This window comes from Hemiscyllium ocellatum, chromosome 25 (genome assembly GCF_020745735.1).
Source record: "Hemiscyllium ocellatum isolate sHemOce1 chromosome 25, sHemOce1.pat.X.cur, whole genome shotgun sequence".
NCBI classification, from domain to species: Eukaryota; Metazoa; Chordata; class Chondrichthyes; order Orectolobiformes; family Hemiscylliidae; genus Hemiscyllium; species Hemiscyllium ocellatum.
The window spans coordinates 4,158,527-4,183,804 of record NC_083425.1 but is presented as its reverse complement, the minus strand read 5'-3'; the positions used below and the strand labels follow the sequence as shown (position 1 = coordinate 4,183,804).

Below are 25,278 nucleotides of genomic sequence, written 5' to 3'. Positions count from 1 at the left end.
GGACAGTGTTTGGGGACAGTTTTGGGGACAATATTGGAAACAGTGTTGGGGATAATATTGGAAACAGTGTTGGGTGACAGTGTTGGACAGTGTTGGGGACAGTGTTGGGGGTCAGTGTTAGGGTCATTGTTTGGGACAGTGTTGGGGGACAGTGTTGGAGGACAGTGTTGTGGACAGTGTTGGGGGACAGTGTTGGGGACAGTGTTGGGGACAGTGTTGGGGATAATATTGGAAACAGTGGTGGGGGACAGTGTTGGGGGACAGTGTTGGGGACAGTGTTGGGGACAATATTGGAAACAGTGTTGGGGAACAGTGTTGGGGGTCAGTGTTTGGGGACAGTGTTTTGGGACAGTGTTGGGGGACAGTGTTGGGGGACAGTGTTGGGGACAGTGTTGGGGACAGTGTTGCGGACAGTGTTAGGGGACAGTGTTGGGGAGAGTGTTTGTGACAGTGTTGGGGGACAGTGTTGGTGAACAGTGTTGGGGACAGTGTTTGGGACAGTGTTGGGGGACAGTGTTGGGGGACAGTGTTGGGGTCAGTGTTGGGGGTCAGTGTTGGGGGATAGTGTGAGGGAGAGTTTTGGGGACAGTGCTGCGGACAGTGTTGGAGAACAGTGTTGGGGACAGTGTTGGGGGACAGTGTTGGGGATAATATTGAGGACAGTGTTGGGGTCAGTGTTGGGGACAGTGTTGGTGACAGTGTTGGGGGACAGTGTTGGGGGACAGTGTTGGGGGACAGTGTTCGGGAGAGTGTTTGGGACAGTGTTGGGGTCAGTGTTGGAGAACAGTGTTGTGGACAGTGTTGGGGATAATATTGAGGACAGTGTTGGGGGACAGTGTTGGGGGACAGTGTTGGGGACAATATTGGAAACAGTGTTGGGGGACAGTGTTGGGGACAGTGTTGGGTACAGTGTTGGGGGACAGTGTTGGGGACAGTGTTGGGGGACAGTGTTGGGGACAGTGTTGGGGACAATATTGGAAACAGTGTTGGTGGACAGTGTTGGACAGTGTTGGGGACAGTGTTGGGGACAGTGTTGGGGGTCAGTGTTAGGGTCATTGTTTGCGACTGTGTTGGGGGCAGTGTTGGGGACAGTGTTGGAGGACAGTGTTGTGGACAGTGTACGGGAACAGTGTTGGGGGTCAGTGTTCGGGGACAGTGTTGGGGACAGTGTTGGTGACAGTGTTGGGGACAATATTGGAAACAGTGTTGGAGGACAGTGTTGGGGACTGTGTTGGGTACAGTGTTGGGGACAGTGTTGGGGACAGTGTTGGGGACAGTGTTGGGGACAGTGTTGTGGACAGTGTTGGGGGACAGTGTTGGGGACAGTGTTGGGGACAATATTGGAAACAGTGTTGGGGAACAGTGTTGGGGGTCAGTGTTGGGGACAGTGTTGGTGACAGTATTGGGGACAGTGTTCTGGACAGTGTTGGGGCAGTGTTGGGGCAGTGTTGGGGACAGTGTTGGGGGTCAGTGTTAGGGTCATTGTTTGGGACAGTGTTGGGGGACAGTGTTGGGGACAGTGTTGGGGATAATATTGGAAACAGTGGTGGGGACAGTGTTGGGGACAGTGTTGGGGACAATATTGGAAACAGTGTTGGGGAACAGTGTTGGGGGTCAGTGTTTGGGGACAGTGTTTGGGGACAGTGTTGGGGGACAGTGTTGGGGACAGTGTTGGGGGTCAGTGTTGGGGACAGTGTTGGTGACAGTGTTGGGGACAGTGTTCTGGACAGTGTTGGGGCAGTGTTGGGGCAGTGTTGGGGACAGTGTTGGGGGTCAGTGTTAGGGTCATTGTTTGGGACAGTGTTGGGGACAGTGTTGGGGATAATATTGGAAACAGTGGTGGGGACAGTGTTGGGGACAGTGTTGGGGACAATATTGGAAACAGTGTTGGGGAACAGTGTTGGGGGTCAGTGTTTGGGGACAGTGTTTGGGGACAGTGTTGGGGGACAGTGTTGGGGACAGTGTTGGGGGTCAGTGTTAGGGTCATTGTTTGGGACAGTGTTGGGGGACAGTGTTGGGAGGACAGTGTTGTGGACAGTGTTGGGGGACAGTGTTGGGGACAGTGTTGGGGATAATATTGGAAACAGTGGTGGGGGACAGTGTTGGGGGACAGTGTTGGGGACAGTGTTGGGGACAATATTGGAAACAGTGTTGGGTAACAGTGTTGGGCGTCAGTGTTTGGGGACAGTGCTTGGGGACAGTGTTGGGGGACAGTGTTGGGGGACAGTGTAGGAGAACAGTGTTGGGGACAGTGTTGAGGACAGTGTTGGGGATAATATTGAGGACAGTGTTGGGTTCAGTGTTGGGGACAGTGTTGGGGGACAGTGTTGGGGACAATATTGGAAACAGTGTACGGGAACAGTGTTGGGGGTCAGTGTTCGCGACAGTGTTGGGGACAGTGTTGGTGACAGTGTTGGGGACAATATTGGAAACAGTGTTGGGGGACAGTGTTGGGGACTGTGTTGGGTACAGTGTTGGGGACAGTGTTGGGGGACAGTGTTGGGGGACAGTGTTGGGGGACAGTGTTGGGGACAGTGTTGGAGGACAGTGTTTTGGACAGTGTTGGGGGACAGTGTTGGGGACAGTGTTGGGGATAATATTGGAAACAGTGGTGGGGGACAGTGTTGGGGACAGTGTTGGGGACAGTGTTGGGGACAATATTGGAAACAGTGTTGGGGAACAGTGTTGGGGGTCAGTGTTTGGGGACAGTGTTTGGGGACAGTGTTGGGGGACAGTGTTGGGGACAGTGTTGGGGGACAGTGTTGGGGACAGTGTTGCGGACAGTGTTAGGGGACAGTGTTGGGGAGAGTGTTTGTGACAGTGTTGGGGGACAGTGTTGGTAAACAGTGTTGGGGACAGTGTTTGGGACAGTGTTGGGGACAGTGTTGGGGGACAGTGTTGGGGACAGTGTTGGGGGTCAGTGTTGGGGGATAGTGTGAGGGAGAGTTTTGGGGACAGTGTTGCGGACAGTGTTGGAGAACAGTGTTGGGGACAGTGTTGGGGACAGTGTTGGGGATAATATTGAGGACAGTGTTGGGGTCAGTGTTGGGGACAATATTCAGGAACAGTGTTGGGGACTGTGTTGGGGGTCAGTGTTGGGGTCAGTGTTGGGGACAGTGTTGGGGGTCAGTGTTGGGGTCAGTGTTGGGGACAGTGTTGGGGACAGTGTTGGGGACAATATTGGAAACAGTGTTGGGGGACAGTGTTGGTGACAGTGTTGGGGACAGTGTTGGGGATAATATTGAGGACAGTGTTGGGGTCAGTGTTGGGGACAGTGTTGGTGACAGTGTTGGGGGACAGTGTTGGGGGACAGTGTTCGGGAGAGTGTTTGGGACAGTGTTGGGGTCAGTGTTGGAGAACAGTGTTGGGGTCAGTGTTGGGGATAATATTGAGGACAGTGTTGGGGTCAGTGTTGGGGACAGTGTTGGTGACAGTGTTGGGGGACAGTGTTGGGGGACAGTGTTGGGGACAATATTGGAAACAGTGGTGGGGGACAGTGTTGGGGACAGTGTTGGGTACAGTGTTGGGGACAGTGTTGGGGGACAGTGTTGTGGACAGTGTTGGGGGACAGTGTTGGGGACAATATTGGAAACAGTGTTGGCGGACAGTGTTGGACAGTGTTGGGGACAGTGTTGGGGACAGTGTTGGGGGTCAGTGTTAGAATCGTTGTTTGCGACTGTGTTGGGGGACAGTGTTGGGGACAGTGTTGGAGGACAGTGTTGGGGACAGTGTTGGAGGACAGTGTTGTGGACAGTGTACGGGAACAGTGTTGGGGGTCAGTGTTCGGGGACAGTGTTGGGGACAGTGTTGGTGACAGTGTTGGGGACAATATTGGAAACAGTGTTGGAGGACAGTGTTGTGGACAGTGTTGGGGGACAGTGTTGGGGACAGTGTTGGGGACAATATTTGAAACAGTGTTGGGGAACAGTGTTGGGGGTCAGTGTTTGGGGACAGTGTTTGGGGACAGTGTTGGGGACAGTGTTGGGGACAGTGTTGGGGACAGTGTTGGAAACAGTGTTGGGGGACAGTGTTGGACAGTGTTGGGGACAGTGTTCGGGACAGTGTTGGGGCAGTGTTGGGGACAGTGTTGGGGACAGTGTTGGGGGTCAGTGTTAGGGTCATTGTTTGGGACAGTGTTGGGGGACAGTGTTGGGGACAGTGTTGGGGATAATATTGGAAACAGTGGTGGGGACAGTGTTGGGGATAATATTGGAAACAGTGTTGGGGACAGTGTTGGGGGTCAGTGTTAGGGTCATTGTTTGGGACAGTGTTGGGGGACAGTGTTGGGGACAGTGTTGGGGACAATATTGGAAACAGTGTTGGGGAACAGTGTTGGGGGTCAGTGTTTGGGGACAGTGTTTGGGGACAGTGTTGGGGGACAGTGTTGGGGACAGTGTTGGGTGTCAGTGTTAGGGTCATTGTTTGGGACAGTGTTTGGGGACAGTGTTTGGGGACAGTGTTGGGGGACAGTGTTGGGGACAGTGTTGGGGGTCAGTGTTAGGGTCATTGTTTGGGACAGTGTTGGGGGACAGTGTTGGAGGACAGTGTTGTGGACAGTGTCGGGGGACAGTGTTGGAGGACAGTGTTGTGGACAGTGTTGGGGGACTGTTTTGGGGGACAGTGTTGGGGACAGTGTTGGGGGACAGTGTTGGGGGACAGTGTTGGGGACAGTGTTGGGGACAGTGTTGGTGACAGTGTTGGGGACAATATTGGAAACAGTGTTGGGGGACAGTGTTGGGGACTGTGTTGGGTACAGTGTTGGGGACCGTGTTGGGGACAATATTGGAAACAGTGTTGGGGGACAGTGTTGGGGACTGTGTTGGGTACAGTGTTGGGTACAGTGTTGGGGACAGTGTTGGGGGACAGTGTTGGGGACAGTGTTGGGGACAATATTGGAAACAGTGTTGGGGAACAGTGTTGGGGAACAGTGTTGGGGGTCAGTGTTTGGGGACAGTGTTTGGGGACAGTGTTGGGGACAGTGTTGGGGATAATATTGAGGACAGTGTTGGGTTCAGTGTTGGTGACAATATTGGAAACAGTGTACGGGAACAGTGTTGGGGGTCAGTGTTGGGGAGAGTGTTTGGGACAGTGTTGGGGGACAGTGTTGGAGAACAGTGTTGGGGACAGTGTTGGGGACAGTGTTGGGGATAATATTGAGGACAGTGTTGGGGACAGTGTTGGTGACAATATTGGAAACAGTGTACGGGAACAGTGTTGGGGACAGTGTTGGGGACAGTGTTGGGGACAGTGTTGGGGACAGTGTTAGGGAACAGTGTTGGGGACAGTGTTGGGGACAATATTGGAAACAGTGTTGGGGGACAGTGTTGGACAGTGTTGGGGACAGTGTTGGGGACAGTGTTGGGGCAGTGTTGGGGACAGTGTTGGGGGTCAGTGTTAGGGTCATTGTTTGGGACAGTGTTGGGGGACAGTGTTGGGGACAGTGTTGGAGGACAGTGTTGTGGACAGTGTTGGGGGACAGTGTTGGGGACAGTGTTGGGGATAATATTGGAAACAGTGGTGGGGACAGTGTTGGGGGACAGTGTTGGGGACAGTGTTGGAGACAATATTGGAAACAGTGTTGGGGAACAGTGTTTGGGGACAGTGTTGGGGGACAGTGTTGGGGGACAGTGTTGGGGACAGTGTTGCGGACAGTGTTAGGGGACAGTGTTGGGGAGAGTGTTTGGGACAGTGTTGGGGGACAGTGTTGGAGAACAGTGTTGGGGACAGTGTTGGTGACAGTGTTGGGGGACAGTGTTTGGGGACAGTGTTGGGGGACGGTGTTTGAGGACAGTATTGGGGACAGTGTTGGAGACAGTGTTGGGTTCAGTGTTGGGGACAGTGTTGGGGACAGTGTTGGGGGACAGTGTTGGGGGGACAGTGTTGGGGGACAGTGTTGGGGACAGTGTTGGGGACAGTGTGGGGGACAATATTGGAAACAGTGTTGGGGAACAGTGTTGGGGGTTCAGTGTTTGGGATAATATTGAGGACAGTGTTGGTGACAGTGTTGGGGGACAGTGTTGGGGACAGTGTTGGGGACAGTGTTTGGGACAGTGTTGGGGACAATGTTGGGGACAGTGTTGGCTAACAGTGTTGGGGGACAGTGTTGGGGGACAGTGTTGGGGGACAGTGTTTGGGACAGTGTTGGGGGACAGTGTTGGGGACAGTGTTGGTGGACAGTGTTGGGGACAGTTTTGGGGACAGTGCTGGGGTCAGTGTTGGGGACAATACTGGGGGCAGTGTTGGGGGTCAGTGTTGGGGGTCACTGTTGGGGGTCAGTGTTGGGGGTCAGTGTTGGGCACAGTGTTGGGGGACAGTGTTGGGGGACAGTGTTGGGGACAATATTGGGGACAGTGTTTGGGGACAGTGTTGGGGGACAGTGTTGGGGGATAGTGTTGGGGGTCAGTGTTGGGGGACAGTGTGGGGGACAGTGTTGGGGGACAGTGTTGGGGGACAGTGTTGGGGACAGTGTTGGGGGACAGTGTTGGGGACAGTGTTGGGGGAGAGTGTTGGTGTCAGTGTTGGGGACAGTGTTAGGGGACAGTGTTAGGGGACAGTGTTGGAGGACAGTGTTGGGGGACAGTGTTGGGGGACCGTGTTGGGGACAGTGTTGGGGACAGTGTTGGGGACAGTGTTGGGGGACAGTGTTGGGGTCAGTGTTGGGGACAATACTGGGGTCAGTGTTGGGGGTCAGTGTTGGGGGTCAGTGTTGGGCACAGTGTTGGGGTCAGTGTTGGGCACAGTGTTGGGGGACAGTGTGGGGACAATATTGAGGACAGTGTTGGGGGACAGTGTTGGGGAAAGTCATGATTGGATTACTTACAGTGTGGAAACAGGCCATTCGGCCCAACAAGTCCACACCGACCCGCCGAAGCGCAACCCACCCATACCCCTACATATACCCCTTACCTAACACTACGGGCAATTTAGCGTGGCCAATTCACCTGGCCCGCACATCTTTGCACTGTGGGAGGAAACCGGAGCACCCGGAGGAAACCCACGCAGACTCGGGGAGAACGTGCAAACTCCACACAGTCAGTCGCCTGAGTCGGGAGTTGAACCCAGGTCTCAGGCGCTGTGAGGCAGCAGTGCTAACCACTGTGCCACTGTGCCGCCCACGGTGGCACAGTGTTGGGGACAATATTGGGGACAGAGTTGGGGGACAGTGTTGGGGACAGTGTTGGGGGATAGTGTTGGGGGTCAGTGTTGGGGACAGTGTTGGGGGGGCAGTGTTGGGGACAGTGTTGGGGACAGTGTTGGGGGACAGTGTTGGGGGCAGTGTTGGGGACAGTGTTGGGGACAGTGTTGGGGACAGTGTTGGGGACAGTGTTGGGGGACAGTGTTGGGGGCAGTGTTGAGGGACAGTGTTGGGGACAATATTGGGGACAGAGTTGGGGACAATATTGGGGACAGAGTTGGGGGACAGTGTTGGGGACAGTGTTGGGGGATAGTGTTGGGGGTCAGTGTTGGGGACAGTGTTGGGGGATAGTGTTGGGGGTCAGTGTTGGGGACAGTGTTGGGGGGGCAGTGTTGGGGACAGTGTTGGGGACAGTGTTGGGGGACAGTGTTGGGGGGCAGTGTTGAGGGACAGTGTTGGGGACAGTGTTGGGGACAGCGTTGGGGACAGTGTTGGGGGACAGTGTTGGGGGCAGTGTTGAGGGACAGTGTTGGGGACAGTGTTGGGGTCAGTGTTGGGGGTCAGTGTTGAGGGACAGTGTTGGGGACAGTGTTGGGGGTCAGTGTTGGGGACAGTGTTGGGGACAGTGTTGGGGGTCAGTGTTGGGGGCAGTGTTGAGGGACAGTGTTGGGGGCAGTGTTGGGGGTCAGTGTTGGGGGGCAGTGTTGGGGACAGAGTTGGGGGCAGTGTTGGGGGTCAGTGTTGGGGGACAGTGTTGGGGACAGTGTTGGGGACAGTGTTGGGGGACAGTGTTGGGGGACAGTGTTGGGGGACAGTGTTGGCAACAGTGTTGGGGAGAGTGTTGGGGGACAGTGATGGGGACAGTGTTGGGGAACAGTGTATCCCTGATGACAATGTGGGTGCACAACAATAGCAGGAGTGTGTGAGTGTGTGTGTGTGTGCGCGCGTGGGTGTGTGTGTGTGACCTTACCTCGGTATTGGAGTTTCTGTGCTCTGTTGTTGGGGCAGTCCTTGCCTTGGAGACTGAAGTTGATATTTGTTCGGATACAGCGGTTATTCAGGGGCTGCACAGGCCGGAAGTTATCGCTCATACTCAGGAATATCTGGGACGGCTGGTTTTGACTCAGGAGCCTTAATGAATGCATCTGAAAGAAGCAACAGAGAGAGTGAGAGCGATCCTCAATTTAATTTTTTTGGAATCTACCTCTCACTGGGGTACAGTCCCACGCACACTGACACTCACTGGGGTACAGCTCCCACACACACTGACTCTCACTGGGGTACAGTCCCACGCACACTGACACTCACTGGGGTACAGCTCCCACACACACTGACTCTCACTGGGGTACAGCTCCCACACACACTGACTCTCACTGGGATACAGTCCCACGCACACTGACACTCACTGGGGTACAGCTCCCACTCACACTGACTCTCACTGGGGTACAGTCCCACACACACTGACACTCACTGGGGTACAGCTCCCACACACACTGACTCTCACTGGGGTACAGTCCCACACACACTGACTCTCACTGGGGTACAGCTCCCATGCACACTGACTCTCACTGGGGTACAGCCCCACACACACTGACTCTCACTGGGATACAGTCTCACACACACTGACTCACACTGGGGTACAGTCCCACGCACACTGACACTCACTGGGGTACAGTCCCACACACACTGACTCTCACTGGGGTACAGTCCCACACACACTGACTCTCACTGGAATACAGTCCCACGCACACTGACACTCACTGGGGTACAGCTCCCACACACACTGACTCTCACTGGGCTACAGTCCCACACACACTGACTCACACTGGCGTACAGTCCCACACACACTGACTCTATCTGGGGTACAGTCCCACACACACTGACTCACACTGGGGTACAGTCCCACAAACACGGACTCTCACTGGGGTACAGCTCCCACACACACTGACTCACACTGGGATACAGTCCCACACACTGACTGTCACTGGGGTACAGCTCCCACACACATTGATACTCACTGGGGTACAGTCCCACACACACTGACACTCACTGGGGTACAGTTACACACACACTGACTCACACTGGGATACAGTCCCACACACTGACTCTCACTGGGGTACAGCTCCCACACACATTGATACTCACTGGGTACAGTCCCACACACACTGACACTCACTGGGGTACAGTTACACACACACTGACTCACACTGGGGTACAGTCCCACACACAGACTCTCACTGGGGTACACTCCCACACACACTGACTCTCTCTGGGGTACAGTTCCACACAGACTGACTCTCACTGGGGTACAGTCCCATACACACTGACCCTCACTGGGGTACACTCCCACACACACGGACTCTCACTGGGGTACACTCCCACACACACGGACTCTCACTGGGGTACAGCTCCCACACACACTGACTCTCACTGGGGTACAGTCCCACACACACTGACTCACACTGGGATACAGTCCCACACACTGACTCACACGGGGGTACAGTCCCACACACTGACTCACACTGGGGTACAGCTCCCACACACATTGACACTCATTGAGGTAAAGTCCCACACACACTGACACTCACTGGGGTACAGTTCCAAACACACTGACTCTCACTGGGGTACAGTCCCACACACACTGACTCACACGGGGGTACAGTCCCACACACACTGACTCACACGGGGGTACAGCTCCCACACACATTGATACTCACTGGGGTACAGTCCCACACACACTGACTCTCACTGGCGTACAGTCCCACACACAGACTCTCACTGGGGTACACTCCCACACACGCTGACTCTCACTGGGATACAGTCCCACACACTGACTCACACTGGGGTACAGCTCCCACACACATTGACACTCATTGAGGTACAGTCCCACACACACTGACACTCACTGGGGTACAGTTCCAAACACACTGACTCTCACTGGGGTACAGTCCCACACACACTGACTCACACGGGGGTACAGTCCCACAAACACAGACTCTCACTGAGGTACAGCTCCCACACACATTGACACTCATTGAGGTACAGTCCCACACACACTGACACTCACTGGGGTACACTGGCACACACACTGACTCTCACTGGGATACAGTCCCACACACACTGACTCACACGGGGTTACAGTCCCACACACACTGACTCTCACTGGGGTACAGTCCCACACACACTGACTCTCACTGGGATACACTCCCACACACACTGACTCTCACTGGGGTACAGTCCCACACACACTGACTCTCACTGGGGTACACTGGCACACACACTGACTCTCACTGGGGTACAGTCCCACACACACTGACGTTCACTGGGGTACACTGGCACACACACTGACTCTCACTGGGGAACAGTCCCACACACACTGGCTCTCACTGGGGTACAACTCCCACACACACTGACTCTCACTGGGATACACTCCCACACACACTGACCCTCACTGTGGAACAGTTCCACACACACTGACACTCACTGGGGAAGAGTACTGAGCTGATTTAACCTGTGGTTTGTATCAAATCTTGGATAAACTCTATTTTGCAGATGTGTTGACCAGCTCCTGTCCTGTTGCTGTTTCTGTCAGCCCTGTTCCCGCTCTCCGTGTTATTTAACGCAGACCGAGCTGCGTGCCTGTTCTGGAATGTGAGGTTTTGTCACAGAGACAGGAGACTGACTGTGAACACATCAGGGAAGGAGCTGACCATGGGGTTCCCGTCCCTGCAGTCTGAGGGGGCTCTGTTCACCGTAACTCTCTGCTCTCTGTCCCTTAACCACCTTCACCTCAACTCACTCACTGATCGTTTTCATAACAACAATGTGCATTTTGTAACCAGTTGTTTTGAAACATCTTCATGAAAAACATCAACTACGCAACCTCCATCCACCCTCTCAATGGGTTTCGAAACACTGTTAGGACATTGGAATAGCCAGTAGATACTCAGAACCAGCAGCCTGTGTATTCCAATGTCAGGACCAGGCGTATATTCAATATCTACGCAATTCTGTTGTGAAAATTCATGTGGCAATGAATGATATCAAATGATACAAATATTCTGGTTGGATTAACTCCAGGTTAAAAAGCCTAATGTCCTGTTGTCATCATAAACGCGAGTAATTCACTGAGTCTGAAACAAACCAACCGACATCTCACACAAAACACAGGGACTGCTGAAGAAACTCAGCAGGACTGGTAGCATTGTGGAGAGGGAAATCACATTTAATGTTTCCAGTCTGACCTGACTCCTCTTCAGTGCTGAGGGAGCACTACGCTGTCGGAGGGTCAGTGCAGAGGGAGCACTACACTGTCGGAGGGTCAGTGCTGAGGGAGTGCCGCACTGTTGGAGGGTCAGTGCTGAGGGAGTGCCACACTGTCAGAGGATCAGTACTGAGGGAGTGGGCACTGTCGGAGGGTCAGTGCTGAGGAAGTGCCGCACTGTCGGAGGGTTAGTGCTGAGGGAGTGCCGCACTGTCGGAGGGTCAGTGCTGAGGGAGTGCTGCACTGTCGGAGGGTCAGTGCTGAGGAAGTGCCGCACTGTCGGAGGGTCAGTGCTGAGGAAGTGCCGCACTGTCGGAGGGTCAGTGCTGAGGGAGTGCTGCACTGTCGGAGGGTCAGTGCTGAGGGAGTGCTGCACTGTCGGAGGGTTAGTGCTGAGGGAGTGCCGCACTGTCGGAGGGTCAGTGCTGAGGAAGTGCCGCACTGTCGGAGGGTTAGTGCTGAGGGAGTGCCGCACTGTCGGAGGGTCAGTGCTGAGGGAGTGCCGCACTGTCGGAGGGTCAGTGCTGAGGAAGTGCCGCACTGTCGGAGGGTCAGTGCTGAGGGAGTGCCGCACTGTCGGAGGGTCAGTGCTGACACACACACTCACACAGACAGACACACACACTCACACACACACACAAAGTCACACACACATATGCACACAGACACCAGAGAGGACTGCTCTGTTGCGATATGATGATGAGTTTAAAAAATCAGACTGAAATAAAGACCATGGGTCCGGAGGAATGAATTCAGAAGTTGGGTTGGATTCACCTCTCCCAGTTGCTTCTGATCCCCATTGACAAGGTCAAATTGTTGGTCGGTGGAGAATAATGGAAGATCTGCAGACTTACCTTTGGACTGAGATAGGAAACTATTTTACGAAAAGAGAATGATTTTAAGTTCTGTGTTAAGGTTTATCTTATAGAGAGAGAGAGAGAGAGCTGTTTCCTGCTACAAGCATTATTGACAACTCATATTGCAGGGCTGTGAAAACCAGAGTTCCAAACTCAGAGGCTGTTGCTAGGCAATGAACAGAACTAATCAAAGACTCCTCCAAATTGATTTGCCTTTCAATGTTGCAATAAAACTATGACATATCACTTCCTCAAACCCTCACTGCTCTCGTCTTTCAGTCTCTTGATGTTTTAGAAACAATATGTCAGTCTTGGACCCTTTCGTCTTCCCATATCCAAGAAACAGCCCAGTATATCGGTGACCCGGGGAGTATATCGGTGACCCAGGGAGTTGGTTAAGGTGCTGCAGCACGGGCTGGGGCTCCAGTTCACGTTTTCGGGGTTAAAGGCAGGCTGGGGTCAGCTGGCAAAGGCGTGGCACTGTCACCCGCGGCACATTTCCATTTCTTTCCTGGTTCTCTCTTCCTGGGACCAGGTCAACACGGAGGTGGGCAGGGTCCCTGAGCATGTACGATGGGGGAGAATCGAGGGGGGAGCCGGTCAATGACATCAGTTCCACTCCGATGGGGAGACAGCACATCCACATGGAGCTGTGACTGCTGCAGCATGGCCACTTCCTGATCACATCGATTCCTGACACACTCAGCACGGAAATCAAAGGGCGATTTGGCACTGTTGCTGTAGAATCACAGAATCTGGACAGTGTGGAAGCAGTCCATTCAGCCCATCTGGTCCATACTGACCCTCCAAAGAGCCTCCATTCATTCCTGATGAAGGGCTCTGGCCTGGAATGTTGATTCCCCTGCTCCTCGGATGCTGCCTGACCGGCTGCGCTTTTCCAGCACCACTCTGATCTAGACTCTGATCTCCAGCATCTGCAGTCCTCACTTTTGCCTCGAAAGAAGATCCCACCCCGACCCACCAGCCTACCCTCTCTCGGTAACCCTGCATCTCCAAGGGCTAACCCACATGGCCTAACCACACACGCAGACTGAGCTGAGCAGGCCTGGGGAATGTGCGCATGGTCAAGGAGGAGGGGGACACAGCTCCTGTAACCCCTTGAAGATGCCCGTGGATCCAGTGGATCAATGGATCGATTCGACACGAGGGGTTAAGGAGCAGGGAGACAGGTACAGGCACCTGCAATGTGTCTGAGGTCACCTTCCCCCATCCCTGAACCCGCATCTTCGTCCCATTGCGTTTTCCACACCCGGGTCAGGTCAGCAACAAGGAGACACCTCAGGGAACCCGTCAGTAAGAAACTGGTGAAGGCTCCAGGGTAACACACACACACACACACACACACACAGACACACACACACACAGACACACACATACACACACAGACACACACACAGACACACACACACACACGCACACACACAGACATACACACACACACATACACACGCACACACACAGACACACACACTGACACACACACACACACACACACACACGCACACACACAGACATACACACACAGACATACACACACACATACACACGCACACACACAGACATACACACGCACGCACACAGACACGCACACATACACACACACAGAGACACACACACACAGACACACACACACACACGCACATACACACACAGACATACACACACACACATACACACGCACACACACAGACACACACGCTGACACACACACACACACACGCACACACAGACATACACACACAGACATACACACACACATACACACGCACACACACAGACATACATACGCACGCACACAGAGACACACACAGACATACACACACACATACACACGCACACACACAGACATACATACGCACGCACACAGAGACGCACACATACACACGCACACACAGAGACACACACACGCACACACACAGACATACACACGCACACACACAGACACACACACACAGACATACGCACACACGCACACACACAGACATGCACACACACGCACACACACGCACACACAGACATACACGCACAGACACACACACAGACACACACACAAACACAGACATACACATACACAGACACACAGACACACACACAGACACATACATACAGACACACACACACACAGACACATACACAGACATACACACACACAGACACATACACAGACATACGCACACACACACGCACACACAGACATACACACACAGACACACACACACAGACACACACAGACACACACAGACATACACACACAGACACCGACATACACACACACAGACACACAGACACACACACAGACACATACATACAGACACACACACACAGACACATACACAGACATACACACACACAGACACATACACAGACATACACACGCACAGACATACACACGCACACACACTGACACACACACAGACACAGACACACACGCGCACACAGACATACACACACAGACATACACACACACATACACACGCACACACACAGACATACACACGAACACACACAGACACACACACATACACACGCACACACACAGAACACACACACACGCACGCACACAGACATACACACACAGACATACCCACACACAGACACATACACAGACATACACACGCACACACACAGACACACACACACAGACACGCGCACACGCACACACACACAGACATACACACACACGCACACACAGACATACACACACAGACACACACAGACACACAGACACAGACATACACACACAGACACACACACAGACACCGACATACACACACACAGACACACAGACACACACACAGACACATACATACAGACACACACAGACACATACACAGACATACACACACAGACACACACACACAGACATACACAGACACACACACAGACACACACACAGATACATACATACAGACAGACAGACACACAGACACATACACAGTCACACACACAGACACACACACATACAGACACAGACACACACACACAGACACAGATACACACAGATACACACACAGACAGACACACACACACGCACACACACATACGCAGACACACAGAAACACACGCAGACACAGACACAGATACACACTGACAGACACACACAGATATACACACACTGACATACACACAGACACACACACAGTCACACACACATACAGACAGACACACACAGACACAGACACACACACACAGACACAGATACACACACACAGACACACATACAGACACAGACACACACACGCACACGCACGCACACACACATACGCAGACACACAGAAACACACGCAGACACAGACACACAGATACACACAGACAGACACACACACACAGATATACACACACTGACATACACACAGACACACACACAGAAAGACACACACACAGACATATACACACAGATACACACGCAGACACAGACACACAGACACACATACAGACACACACAAACAGACACATACACACAGACACACAGCACACACAGAAACACTAACACACAGACACACACAGACACACTCACACACACAGACACAAACACAGACACACACACACAAACACTTACACACAGACACAACTCACACACACATTACAGACATAGACACACACAGAGACACATAGACACACACAGACACATATGCAGACAGACACGCAGACAGACACACATGTGGACTCAGACTCACAGACACACATACAGACACACAAACACAGACATATACACACAGAAACACACACACACACACACACACACAGAAACTCACACACACACAGGCACACACAGACACACGCACAGACACAGACACTCACAGACACATACACAGACACACACAAACACACACACAGACAGGCACACACACAGACACACACACAGACACACATGCCGACACAAACACACACAGACACAGACACACTCACACACAAAGACACACACACACAGACACAAACACTCACACAAACACAAACACTCACACACAGACAAACACACACACACACACAGACACATGCACACAGACACAAAGATACACAGACACAAACACAGACACAGACACGCACACAGATACACACACTGACACACACAGACATTCACACACACACACTCACACACCACACAGACACACACCCGGACAGACAGACGGACAGGGTGAATTACCTGTAGCTGCAGTATAAGGGATGTGAGTGAGACAGGAGGCTGTTTACCTGCATCCGGGTGACGTAGATGGGTTTGTTCATGATGATCCAGGTCACCGTTTCATGGCAGGGAGGGACGGTCATCGAGCCCTCGTACGTGATAAAGCTGGGGGTCTCGGGATACACACCCTCCAGGTTTAAACCCTGCAGTAAATACGCATCATCTACAAACCAAACAGAGAGTGCGGTCACAACCCGAGATACACCGAGTCAGAGTTACACGGGGTCAGAGTAACACGGAGTCGGAGTAACACGGGGTCAATGTTACATGGAGTCAGTGTTACATGGAGTCAGAGTTACACGGAATCAGAGTTACACGGAGTCGGAGTTACACGGAGTCGGAGTTACACGGAGTCGGAGTTACACGGAGTCAGTGTTACACGGAGTCGGAGTTACACGGAGTCGGAGTTACACGGAGTCAGAGTTACACGGAGTCGGAGTTACACGGAGTCAGTGTTACACGGAGTCGGAGTTACACGGAATCGGAGTTACACGGAGTCAGAGTTACACGGAGTCGGAGTTACACGGAATCGGAGTTACACGGAGTCGGAGTTACACGGAGTCAGAGTTACACGGAGTCGGAGTTACACGGACTCGGAGTTACACGGAGTCGGAGTCACACGGAGTCAGAGTTACACGGAGTCGGAGTTACACGGAGTCGGAGCTACACGGAGTCAGAGTTACACGGAGTCAGAGTTACACGGAATCGGAGTTACACGGAGTCGGAGTCACACGGAGTCGGAGTTACACGGAGTCAGAGTTACACGGAGTCGGAGTTACACGGAGTCAGTGTTACACGGAGTCGGAGTCACACGGAGTCAGAGTTACACGGAGTCGGAGTTACACGGAGTCAGTGTTACACGGAGTCAGAGTTACACGGAGTCAGAGTTACACGGAGTCGGAGTTACACGGAGTCGGAGTTACACGGAGTCAGTGTTACACGGAGTCGGAGTTACACGGAGTCGGTGTTACACGGAGTCGGAGTTACACGGAGTCAGTGTTACACGGAGTCGGAGTTACACGGAGTCAGTGTTACACGGAGTCGGTGTTACACGGAGTCGGAGTTACACGGAGTCGGAGTTACACGGAGTCAGTGTTACACGGAGTCGGAGTAAATCGGAGTCGGAGTTACACGGAGTCGGAGTTACACGGAGTCGGTGTTACACGGAGTCAGTGTTACACAGAGTCGGAGTTACACGGAGTCGGAGTTACACGGAGTCGGAGTTACACGGAGTCAGTGTTACACGGAGTCAGTGTTACACAGAGTCGGAGTTACACGGAGTCGGAGTTACACGGAGTCGGATTTACACGGAGTCCGTGTTACACGGAGCGTTACGGTCAGTCTGTGAGCTAAACTATTCCAAACCCACCCTCACAAAGTATCAGCTGAAGCCCTTTCGCTGCGGTGGGATAATTCCTGTCATCGTTTGTGGAATAAATTGTTCACTCGGCTCCTGTTGTCACTGCGTTGGATGAGGACGTTCACATTATGTCTATCGTCACGTGAAGCCAAGCCCAGGGCCCCAGCAGGATTCGGAAACGTTTCCACTCTCACCCCTCCCAGCAGCACCTTCACTCCCACCCGGGAGGGCCCACCGCGGAACGGGACGGACGTTCCAAACTGGGGCTGACACCCCTCCAAGTCAGCACTCTGACTGGGGGGATATCGGAGAGAGAGTGAGGCAACACGGGGCGGTGGGTTACTCCCCCTGAAGGAGTGAGTGGGTCTGGGCTTGGGGGGGTGAGGGGGGGGGGGGGGGCGTCACCAACATTCGGCTGGGGCAAGGAATAATCTCCAAACCAGAGTGAGGGAACCGACGATTTTCCACCAGCAACTGGTCAGGAAGTCAGTCTGTAGAATGAAGGAGGAAGGGAGTGAGAGAGGGAGTGAGTGAGGAAGGGAGTGAGTGAGAGAGGGAGTGAGGAAGGAGTGAGTGAGAGAGGGAGTGAGTCACAGAGTGAGGGAGGGAGTGGGTGAGAGAGGGAGTGAGTGAGGAAGGAGTGAGTGAGAGAGGGAGTGAGTCACAGAGTGAGGGAGGGAGTGGGTGAGAGAGGGAGTGAGTGAGGAAGGAGTGAGTGAGAGAGGGAGTGAGTCACAGAGTGAGGGAGGGAGTGGGTGGTTTAATCAGTGATGATTTCCAGCTCCAGGCACACACTCTCTTTCTCACACACACACACACACACACACACACTCTCTCACTCTCTCTCACACACACACTCTCTCACTCTCTCTCACACACACTCTCTCACTCTCTCTCACACACACACTCTCTCACTCTCTCTCACACACACACTCTCTCTCATACTTACACACTCTCTCTCACACACACATACACACACACGCACACTCTCTCACACACTCTCTCCTACACACACACACACTATCTCTCTCATACACATACTCTCTCACACACACACTCTCTCTCTCACACACACACACACACTCTCTCTCACATACACACACTCTCTCTCTCACACACACTCTGTCTCTCACACTCTCTCTCACACACACACACACACTCTCTCTCTCACACACACACACACACACTCTCTCTCTCTCACACACACACACGCACACTCTCTCACACACTCTCTCCTACACACACACACTATCTCTCTCACACACACACTCTCTCACTCTCTCTCTCACACACACTCTCTCTCTCATGCACACACACACTGTCACTCTCTCTCACACACACACACACACACTCTCACTCTCTCACACGCACACTCTCTCTTTCTCACACACTCTCTCTCACACACATACACTCTCTCTCACACACACATTCTCTCTCCCACACTCTCTCTCTCTCTCTCTCTCTCTGTGCCCAGGTTTGTGTTGCTGTGGGACATGGGGCAGGAGAGCCAGCTGAGGGGGAGGGGAGGTCAGAGGGCGCTGAGGGAAGATGGCAGTGAACAGCGAGTGAGAGCAAATCACAGAATTACATACGAGGAGGCCATTTGGCCCATCGTGCCTACACCAAGCACCATGACTCCCTGCTGATCTCCTCCCCTTGTCTCCATTATTTCCCCGCACACCATTTCCATCCAGATTGTTAGCTAGGCCCCAGGCCCTGCCCAGGCCGGACATTCCCAGGCCGGATATTCCCAGGCCGGACATTCCCAGGCCCAGGCCCCTCGCTGAGTGGGAGCCTAGTTATACTCTCCCATCTGTCTCACACTTACTTCATTGTGTTGGAATCAGTCAGCTGACTGGGGATGGGTGTGGGAAATGGAGGAGAGAGAATGGGAAGACGGTACAACTTTGCATTTATCTAGCACCTAGAACCATGTAAAATATCCCAAGGAGCAATAGAATGCGACACAGATCCGCGTAAGGCGATATTAGGACGGGTAACTAATATGCTTTTGGAGGTGTCTGAGGGAGATAAAGGTTTAGAATCCCTACAGGGTGGGAGGCGGCCATTCAGCCCACATCAACACTCCGAAGAGCAGCCCATCCACACCCCATCCCTGTATTTCCCAAGGCTAATCCAACTCACCTGTGCACTATCGGCAATTTCCCACAGCCAATCCACTCTGACCCACACATCTTTGTGACTGTGAGAGGGAACTGGAGCACCCGGAGGAAACCCAGACAGACACGGGGAGAACGTGCAAACTCCTCACAGACAGGCACCTGAGGCTGGATTCGAACCTGGGTCCCTGGCGCCGGGAGGCAGTAGTGCTAACCACTGAGCCACACAGGCTAGGGAGGGAGTTTGAGAGTTCAAGGCCCAGGCTTTGGGATTAGAATGTAAGGGGATTTGGAGGGGTTTGCAAAATTGGAGGAGCACTGAGACCACCATGATGGGGTGCTGGGGGGGAGGGGGGAGAATCTGGGGGATGTCACAGGGGGTAGAGAGGGACAGGAAGGCTGGTGGGAGGGCTGGAACACAAGGGCAGAGGAGTTCAACTGAAGGCCTGACTGAACTGGGATCTCCCAGGGCCCAGTGAACCAAGTCAGGGCAGGGGGTGGGATGGGGGACCGGGAGGGGAGAAGGAGGGTACAGTACGGGGGCCAGGGTGGGAGAGGATTCACAGGGGGTCAGGCATTTCCCAGATTGCCACCTGCTCATCCCGGCACGATATCCCATCCAGGGAATTACAGGCAGCAGCTGCCCCCTCATGGTTCTGAGAGTCTTCTGTTATCAATAACTATTCAGATTCACTCTCAGTCAAACTCCCCACTCTCCACCCCCCACCCCTCAGCCCAGACACCCTCAGCCCAGATACCCCTCAGAGGGGGTTTCAGGGAGCGCTACATATAGCAGGTGGGCAGAGGAAGATTCCAATAGGTTACAGGGAGTAACAACGACAGCTACAAAGGTAATCGACTTGACAGTGAGTGTCTCTGAGGTACGTTCTCAGAGTCGATAAAGAAAGAGACAGTAACAATACAGGAATGAGAATACAACAGGCAGACACAGGACAGTGCAGCCACTCTCGTGCTGTTCCCACACAGGACTGCACCACAGCGGGAGGCCATTTCTTCAACACGGGATGTTTCAAGGTACCGGACTCCGCGTCAATACAATACGGTCTATGTAACTATGTCCCTGTGTACCTATCTCTCTGTGTATCTATGTCCCCGTGTACCTATCTCTCTGTGTATCTATGTCCCTGTGTATCTATCTGTATATGTATCTATGTCGCTGTGTACCTATCTCTCTGTGTACCTATGTCCCCGTGTACCTATCTCTCTGTGTATCTATGTCGCTGTGTACCTATCTCTCTGTGTATCTATGTCACTATGTAGGTATCTATCTATCTGTCTGTGTACCTATGTCGCTGTGTATCTATGTACCTGTGTACCTGTCTATCTATGTACCTATGTCCCTGTGTACCTATCTCTCTGTGTGTCTATGTCCCTGTGTATCTATCTGTATATGTATCTATGTCCCTGTGTACCTATCTCTCTGTGTACCTATGTCCCCGTGTACCTATTTCTCTGTGTATCTATGTCGCTGTGTATCTATCTGTATATGTATCTATGTCCCTGTGTACCTATCTGTCTGTGTCTCCATGTCCCCGTGTACCTATCTCTCTGTGTATCTATGTCCCTGTGTATCTATCTGTATATGTATCTATGTCCCTGTGTACCTATCTCTCTGTGTACCTATGTCCCCGTGTACCTATTTCTCTGTGTATCTATGTCGCTGTGTACCTATCTCTCTGTGTATCTATGTCACTATGTAGGTATCTATCTATCTGTCTGTGTACCTATGTCGCTGTGTATCTATGTACCTGTGTACCTGTCTATCTATGTACCTATGTCCCTGTGTACCTATCTCTCTGTGTATCTATGTCCCTGTGTATCTATCTGTATATGTATCTATGTCCCTGTGTACCTATCTCTCTGTGTACCTATGTCCCCGTGTACCTATCTCTCTGTGTATCTATGTCGCTGTGTACCTATCTCTCTGTGTATCTATGTCACTATGTAGGTATCTATCTATCTGTCTGTGTACCTATGTCGCTGTGTATCTATGTACCTGTGTACCTGTCTATCTATGTATCCATGTCCCTGTGTACCTATCCCTCTGTGTATCTATGTCCCTGTGTACCTATCTGTCTGTGTCTCCATGTCCCCGTGTACCTATCTCTCTGTGTATCTATGTCCCTGTGTATCTATCTGTCTGTGTCTCCATGTCCCTGTGTACCTATCTCTCTGTGTATCTATGTCCCTGTGTACCTATCTGTCTGTGTCTCCATGTCCCTGTGTACCTATCCCTCTGTGTATCTATGTCCCTGTGTATCTATCTGTCTGTGTCTCCATGTCCCTGTGTACCTATCCCTCTGTGTATCTATGTCCCTGTGTACCTATCCCTCTGTGTATCTATGTCCCTGTGTACCTATCTCTCTGTGTATCTATCTCTCTGAGCATCTGCCTATTTATCTCCCTGACTGTGTGTGTGTAGGTCTGTCTGTCTGTATATATGCCATCTGTCCGTGCATCATGTCTCTGTGGTTGTCTGTCTATCCGTCCGTGTATCTGTCTGTCTGTGTGTCCATCTGTCCCACTGTCTGTCTGTCTGTCGGCCTCCCGTGTGCAGGTTTTCCCCTCCTTCCTGTGTGTTGTTGTGAATGATTGTGGTTGTGTTACAGTCTGACAGTGAGTGCTGTCCCTGCGCTGACACTCTGGTCTTGCTGACATCACATGGAATCATAGAAATTAACAGGAAAGAAAGAGGCCGTTCAACCCACTGTGTCTGTACTGACTCCCGAATGTGCTACCCAGCTCGTCCCATTCTGCATTCCTATATCGCTAACCCTTTAATGTTATCCTTTCAAATCTCTCTCCAACTCTCTTTTGGAATCCTCCTCCTCCCCCACTCCCCCAGGCAACACATTCCAAATCCGAACACTTCCCTGGGTCATGACATTTCTCCCCACCTCACTCCGACCTCTCTTGCTGACAATCCTGAAATTGTGACCTCTAGTTACTAATGTGCCACCTGCAACTTCAGTTCAGTTTGTGATCAGAGGCTGTTGCTAGTTTAGTGATTGACCTACTTTTATATGTGATCCTGGTGATGGTGTCCCTGTTCAACATTCGGTTCAGGAATGGGTTTGCCGTGTCAGAAACCTGCAAAAATCAACACAATGCATTACATCCCGGGAACGGGAATGGGGACAGGAATGGGCATGGGGACGGGTCGGGAACAGGAATGGAGACAAGGATGGGAATGGGGATGGGGATGGGAATGGGGACGGGAATGGGGATGGGGACGGGGACGGGGGTGGGAATGGGGACGGGAATGGGGATTGAGATGGGGATGGGGACGGGGACGGGGGTGGGAATGGGGACGGGAATGGGGATTGAGATGGGGATGGGGACGGGGACGGGGGTGGGGGTGGGGTTGGGGGTGGGGGTGGGGTTGGAGACTGAGGGCGCGGCGTCTCTGCCCCCAGTGATGTCACCGTGGGACATACCTTCTCAAATTCCCCATCACTGCACAGGACACAGTGACCCCCAGACGCAGTGACCCCCAGACGCAGTGACCCCCAGACGGAGTGACTCCCAGACACAGTGACCCCCAGACGGAGTGACTCCCAGACACAGTGACCCCCAGACGGAGTGACCCCCAGACGCAGTGTCCCCGAGACACAGTGGCCCCCAGACACAATGACCCCCAGACGCAGTGACCCCCAGATGCAGTGACCCCCAGACGGAGTGACCCCCAGACGGAGTGACCCCCAGACACAATGACCCCCAGATGCAGTGACCCCCAGATGCAGTGACCCCCAGACGGAGTGACCCCCAGACGCAGTGATCCCCAGACACAATGACCCCCAGACGCAGTGACCCCCAGATGCAGTGACCCCCAGACGGAGTGACCCCCAGACGCAGTGACCCCCAGACGCAATGACCCCCAGATGCAGTGACCCCCAGATGCAGTGACCCTCAGACACAATGACCCCCAGACACAATGACCCCCAGACGCAGTGACCCCCAGATACAGTGACCCCCAGACGCAGTGACCCCCAGACGCAGTGACCCACAGACACAATGACCCCCAGACGCAGTGACCCCCAGATGCAGTGACCCCCAGATGCAGTGACCCCCAGACACAATGACCCCCAGACAGAGTGACACCCAGACGCAGTGACCCCCAGATGGAGTGACCCCCAGACACAATGACCCCCAGATGGAGTGACCCCCAGACACAGTGTCCCCCAGACACAGTGACCCCCAGACGGAGTGACCCCCAGACACAGTGACCCCCAGACACAGTGTCCCTGAGACACAGTGACCCCCAGACGCAGTGACCCCCAGACGCAATGACCCCCAGACAGAGTGACCCCCAGACAGAGTGTCTGCGTGACCCTGACAGCACTGTGTGACCCAGTGAGTAACTCACTTTGATAAATATGGAGACCACCACCAGCCCATTTGGGCTTTTGGCAGCCTCTGTGACGTTTGTGTAGAGCTCATGGTTGTAGTGTATTAACTGCACCTGAAAGACAAGACAGCAAAGGGAATTCACACGTTACTCCAATCTGCCGGTGAGCTTCCCTGCGTTACATTCCCCCGATGGTCCACCCTGCTGCTGGCAGGGACTAATGAGATACCTGGGAGTCCTTTTCACGAGGAGTGTGGGGGGTGAGACTGGATAAGACAAAACACACATTTATTGACCATCCCCAGCCCCTTCAACATCCAGCCCCTGCACCACTGACGCTCCGAAGCAACAATGTCTACTATCCACATAATTCACCAAAGACCCTCAGGCAGCACCTTCCAAACCCACCACCACTTCCATCCAGAAGGACAAGGGGCAGCAGACACATGGGAAGACCACCCCCTGCAGGTTCCCCTCTCAGCCCCTCACCATCCTGACTTGGAAACATATCGCCATTCCTTCACTGTCGCTGGATAGGAATCCTGGAATTCCCTCCCTCAGGGGCGTTGTGGGTCAACCCACAGCACATGGACTGCAGCGGGTCAAGAAGGCAGCTCACCCCCACCCTCTCAAGGGGGCGGGGGGGCAACTAGGGACGGATGGGAACGACTGGGCCTGGCCAGCGTATGAATGGTATTTTTTGCAGAAGGCACGTTCCAGTACAGGGAGGAGCGTTCCCTCAGCTTGAAGTGTGCCAGCCCCCACTGAGTGATAGCTGTCTTCCCCCAACGTCACTCCTGGTCTGAGCCATCTTCAGGCAACCAGAACATTGGGACCACTCGGAAAGTACCGGAAGGAAGGGCCCTGAAGGGTTTGTACCTGGGGCTGTGATGAGTTCCTTGTGGCACTGACCGCAGGAAGAAGGATTGTTGAAACGTTGCCCTGGCAACCATGGTTAGGGTGGCGAGT

General features: G+C 53.1%; 1 protein-coding gene across 1 annotated transcript in view; it reads right to left on the bottom strand.

Moving 5' to 3' along the window:
- ca10a (carbonic anhydrase Xa) overlaps window positions 1-25,278 on the bottom strand; it is a 465,917-nt gene that overhangs the window by 111,140 nt on the left and 329,499 nt on the right. The window contains exons 6-9 of the mRNA XM_060844783.1: window positions 24,328-24,423; window positions 22,979-23,051; window positions 16,469-16,623; window positions 8,106-8,280 (exon numbers count right to left, since the gene is read on the bottom strand). Coding sequence (XP_060700766.1) covers window positions 8,106-8,280; window positions 16,469-16,623; window positions 22,979-23,051; window positions 24,328-24,423 — 499 coding nt within the window. The remainder of the gene's footprint in view (window positions 1-8,105; window positions 8,281-16,468; window positions 16,624-22,978; window positions 23,052-24,327; window positions 24,424-25,278) is intronic.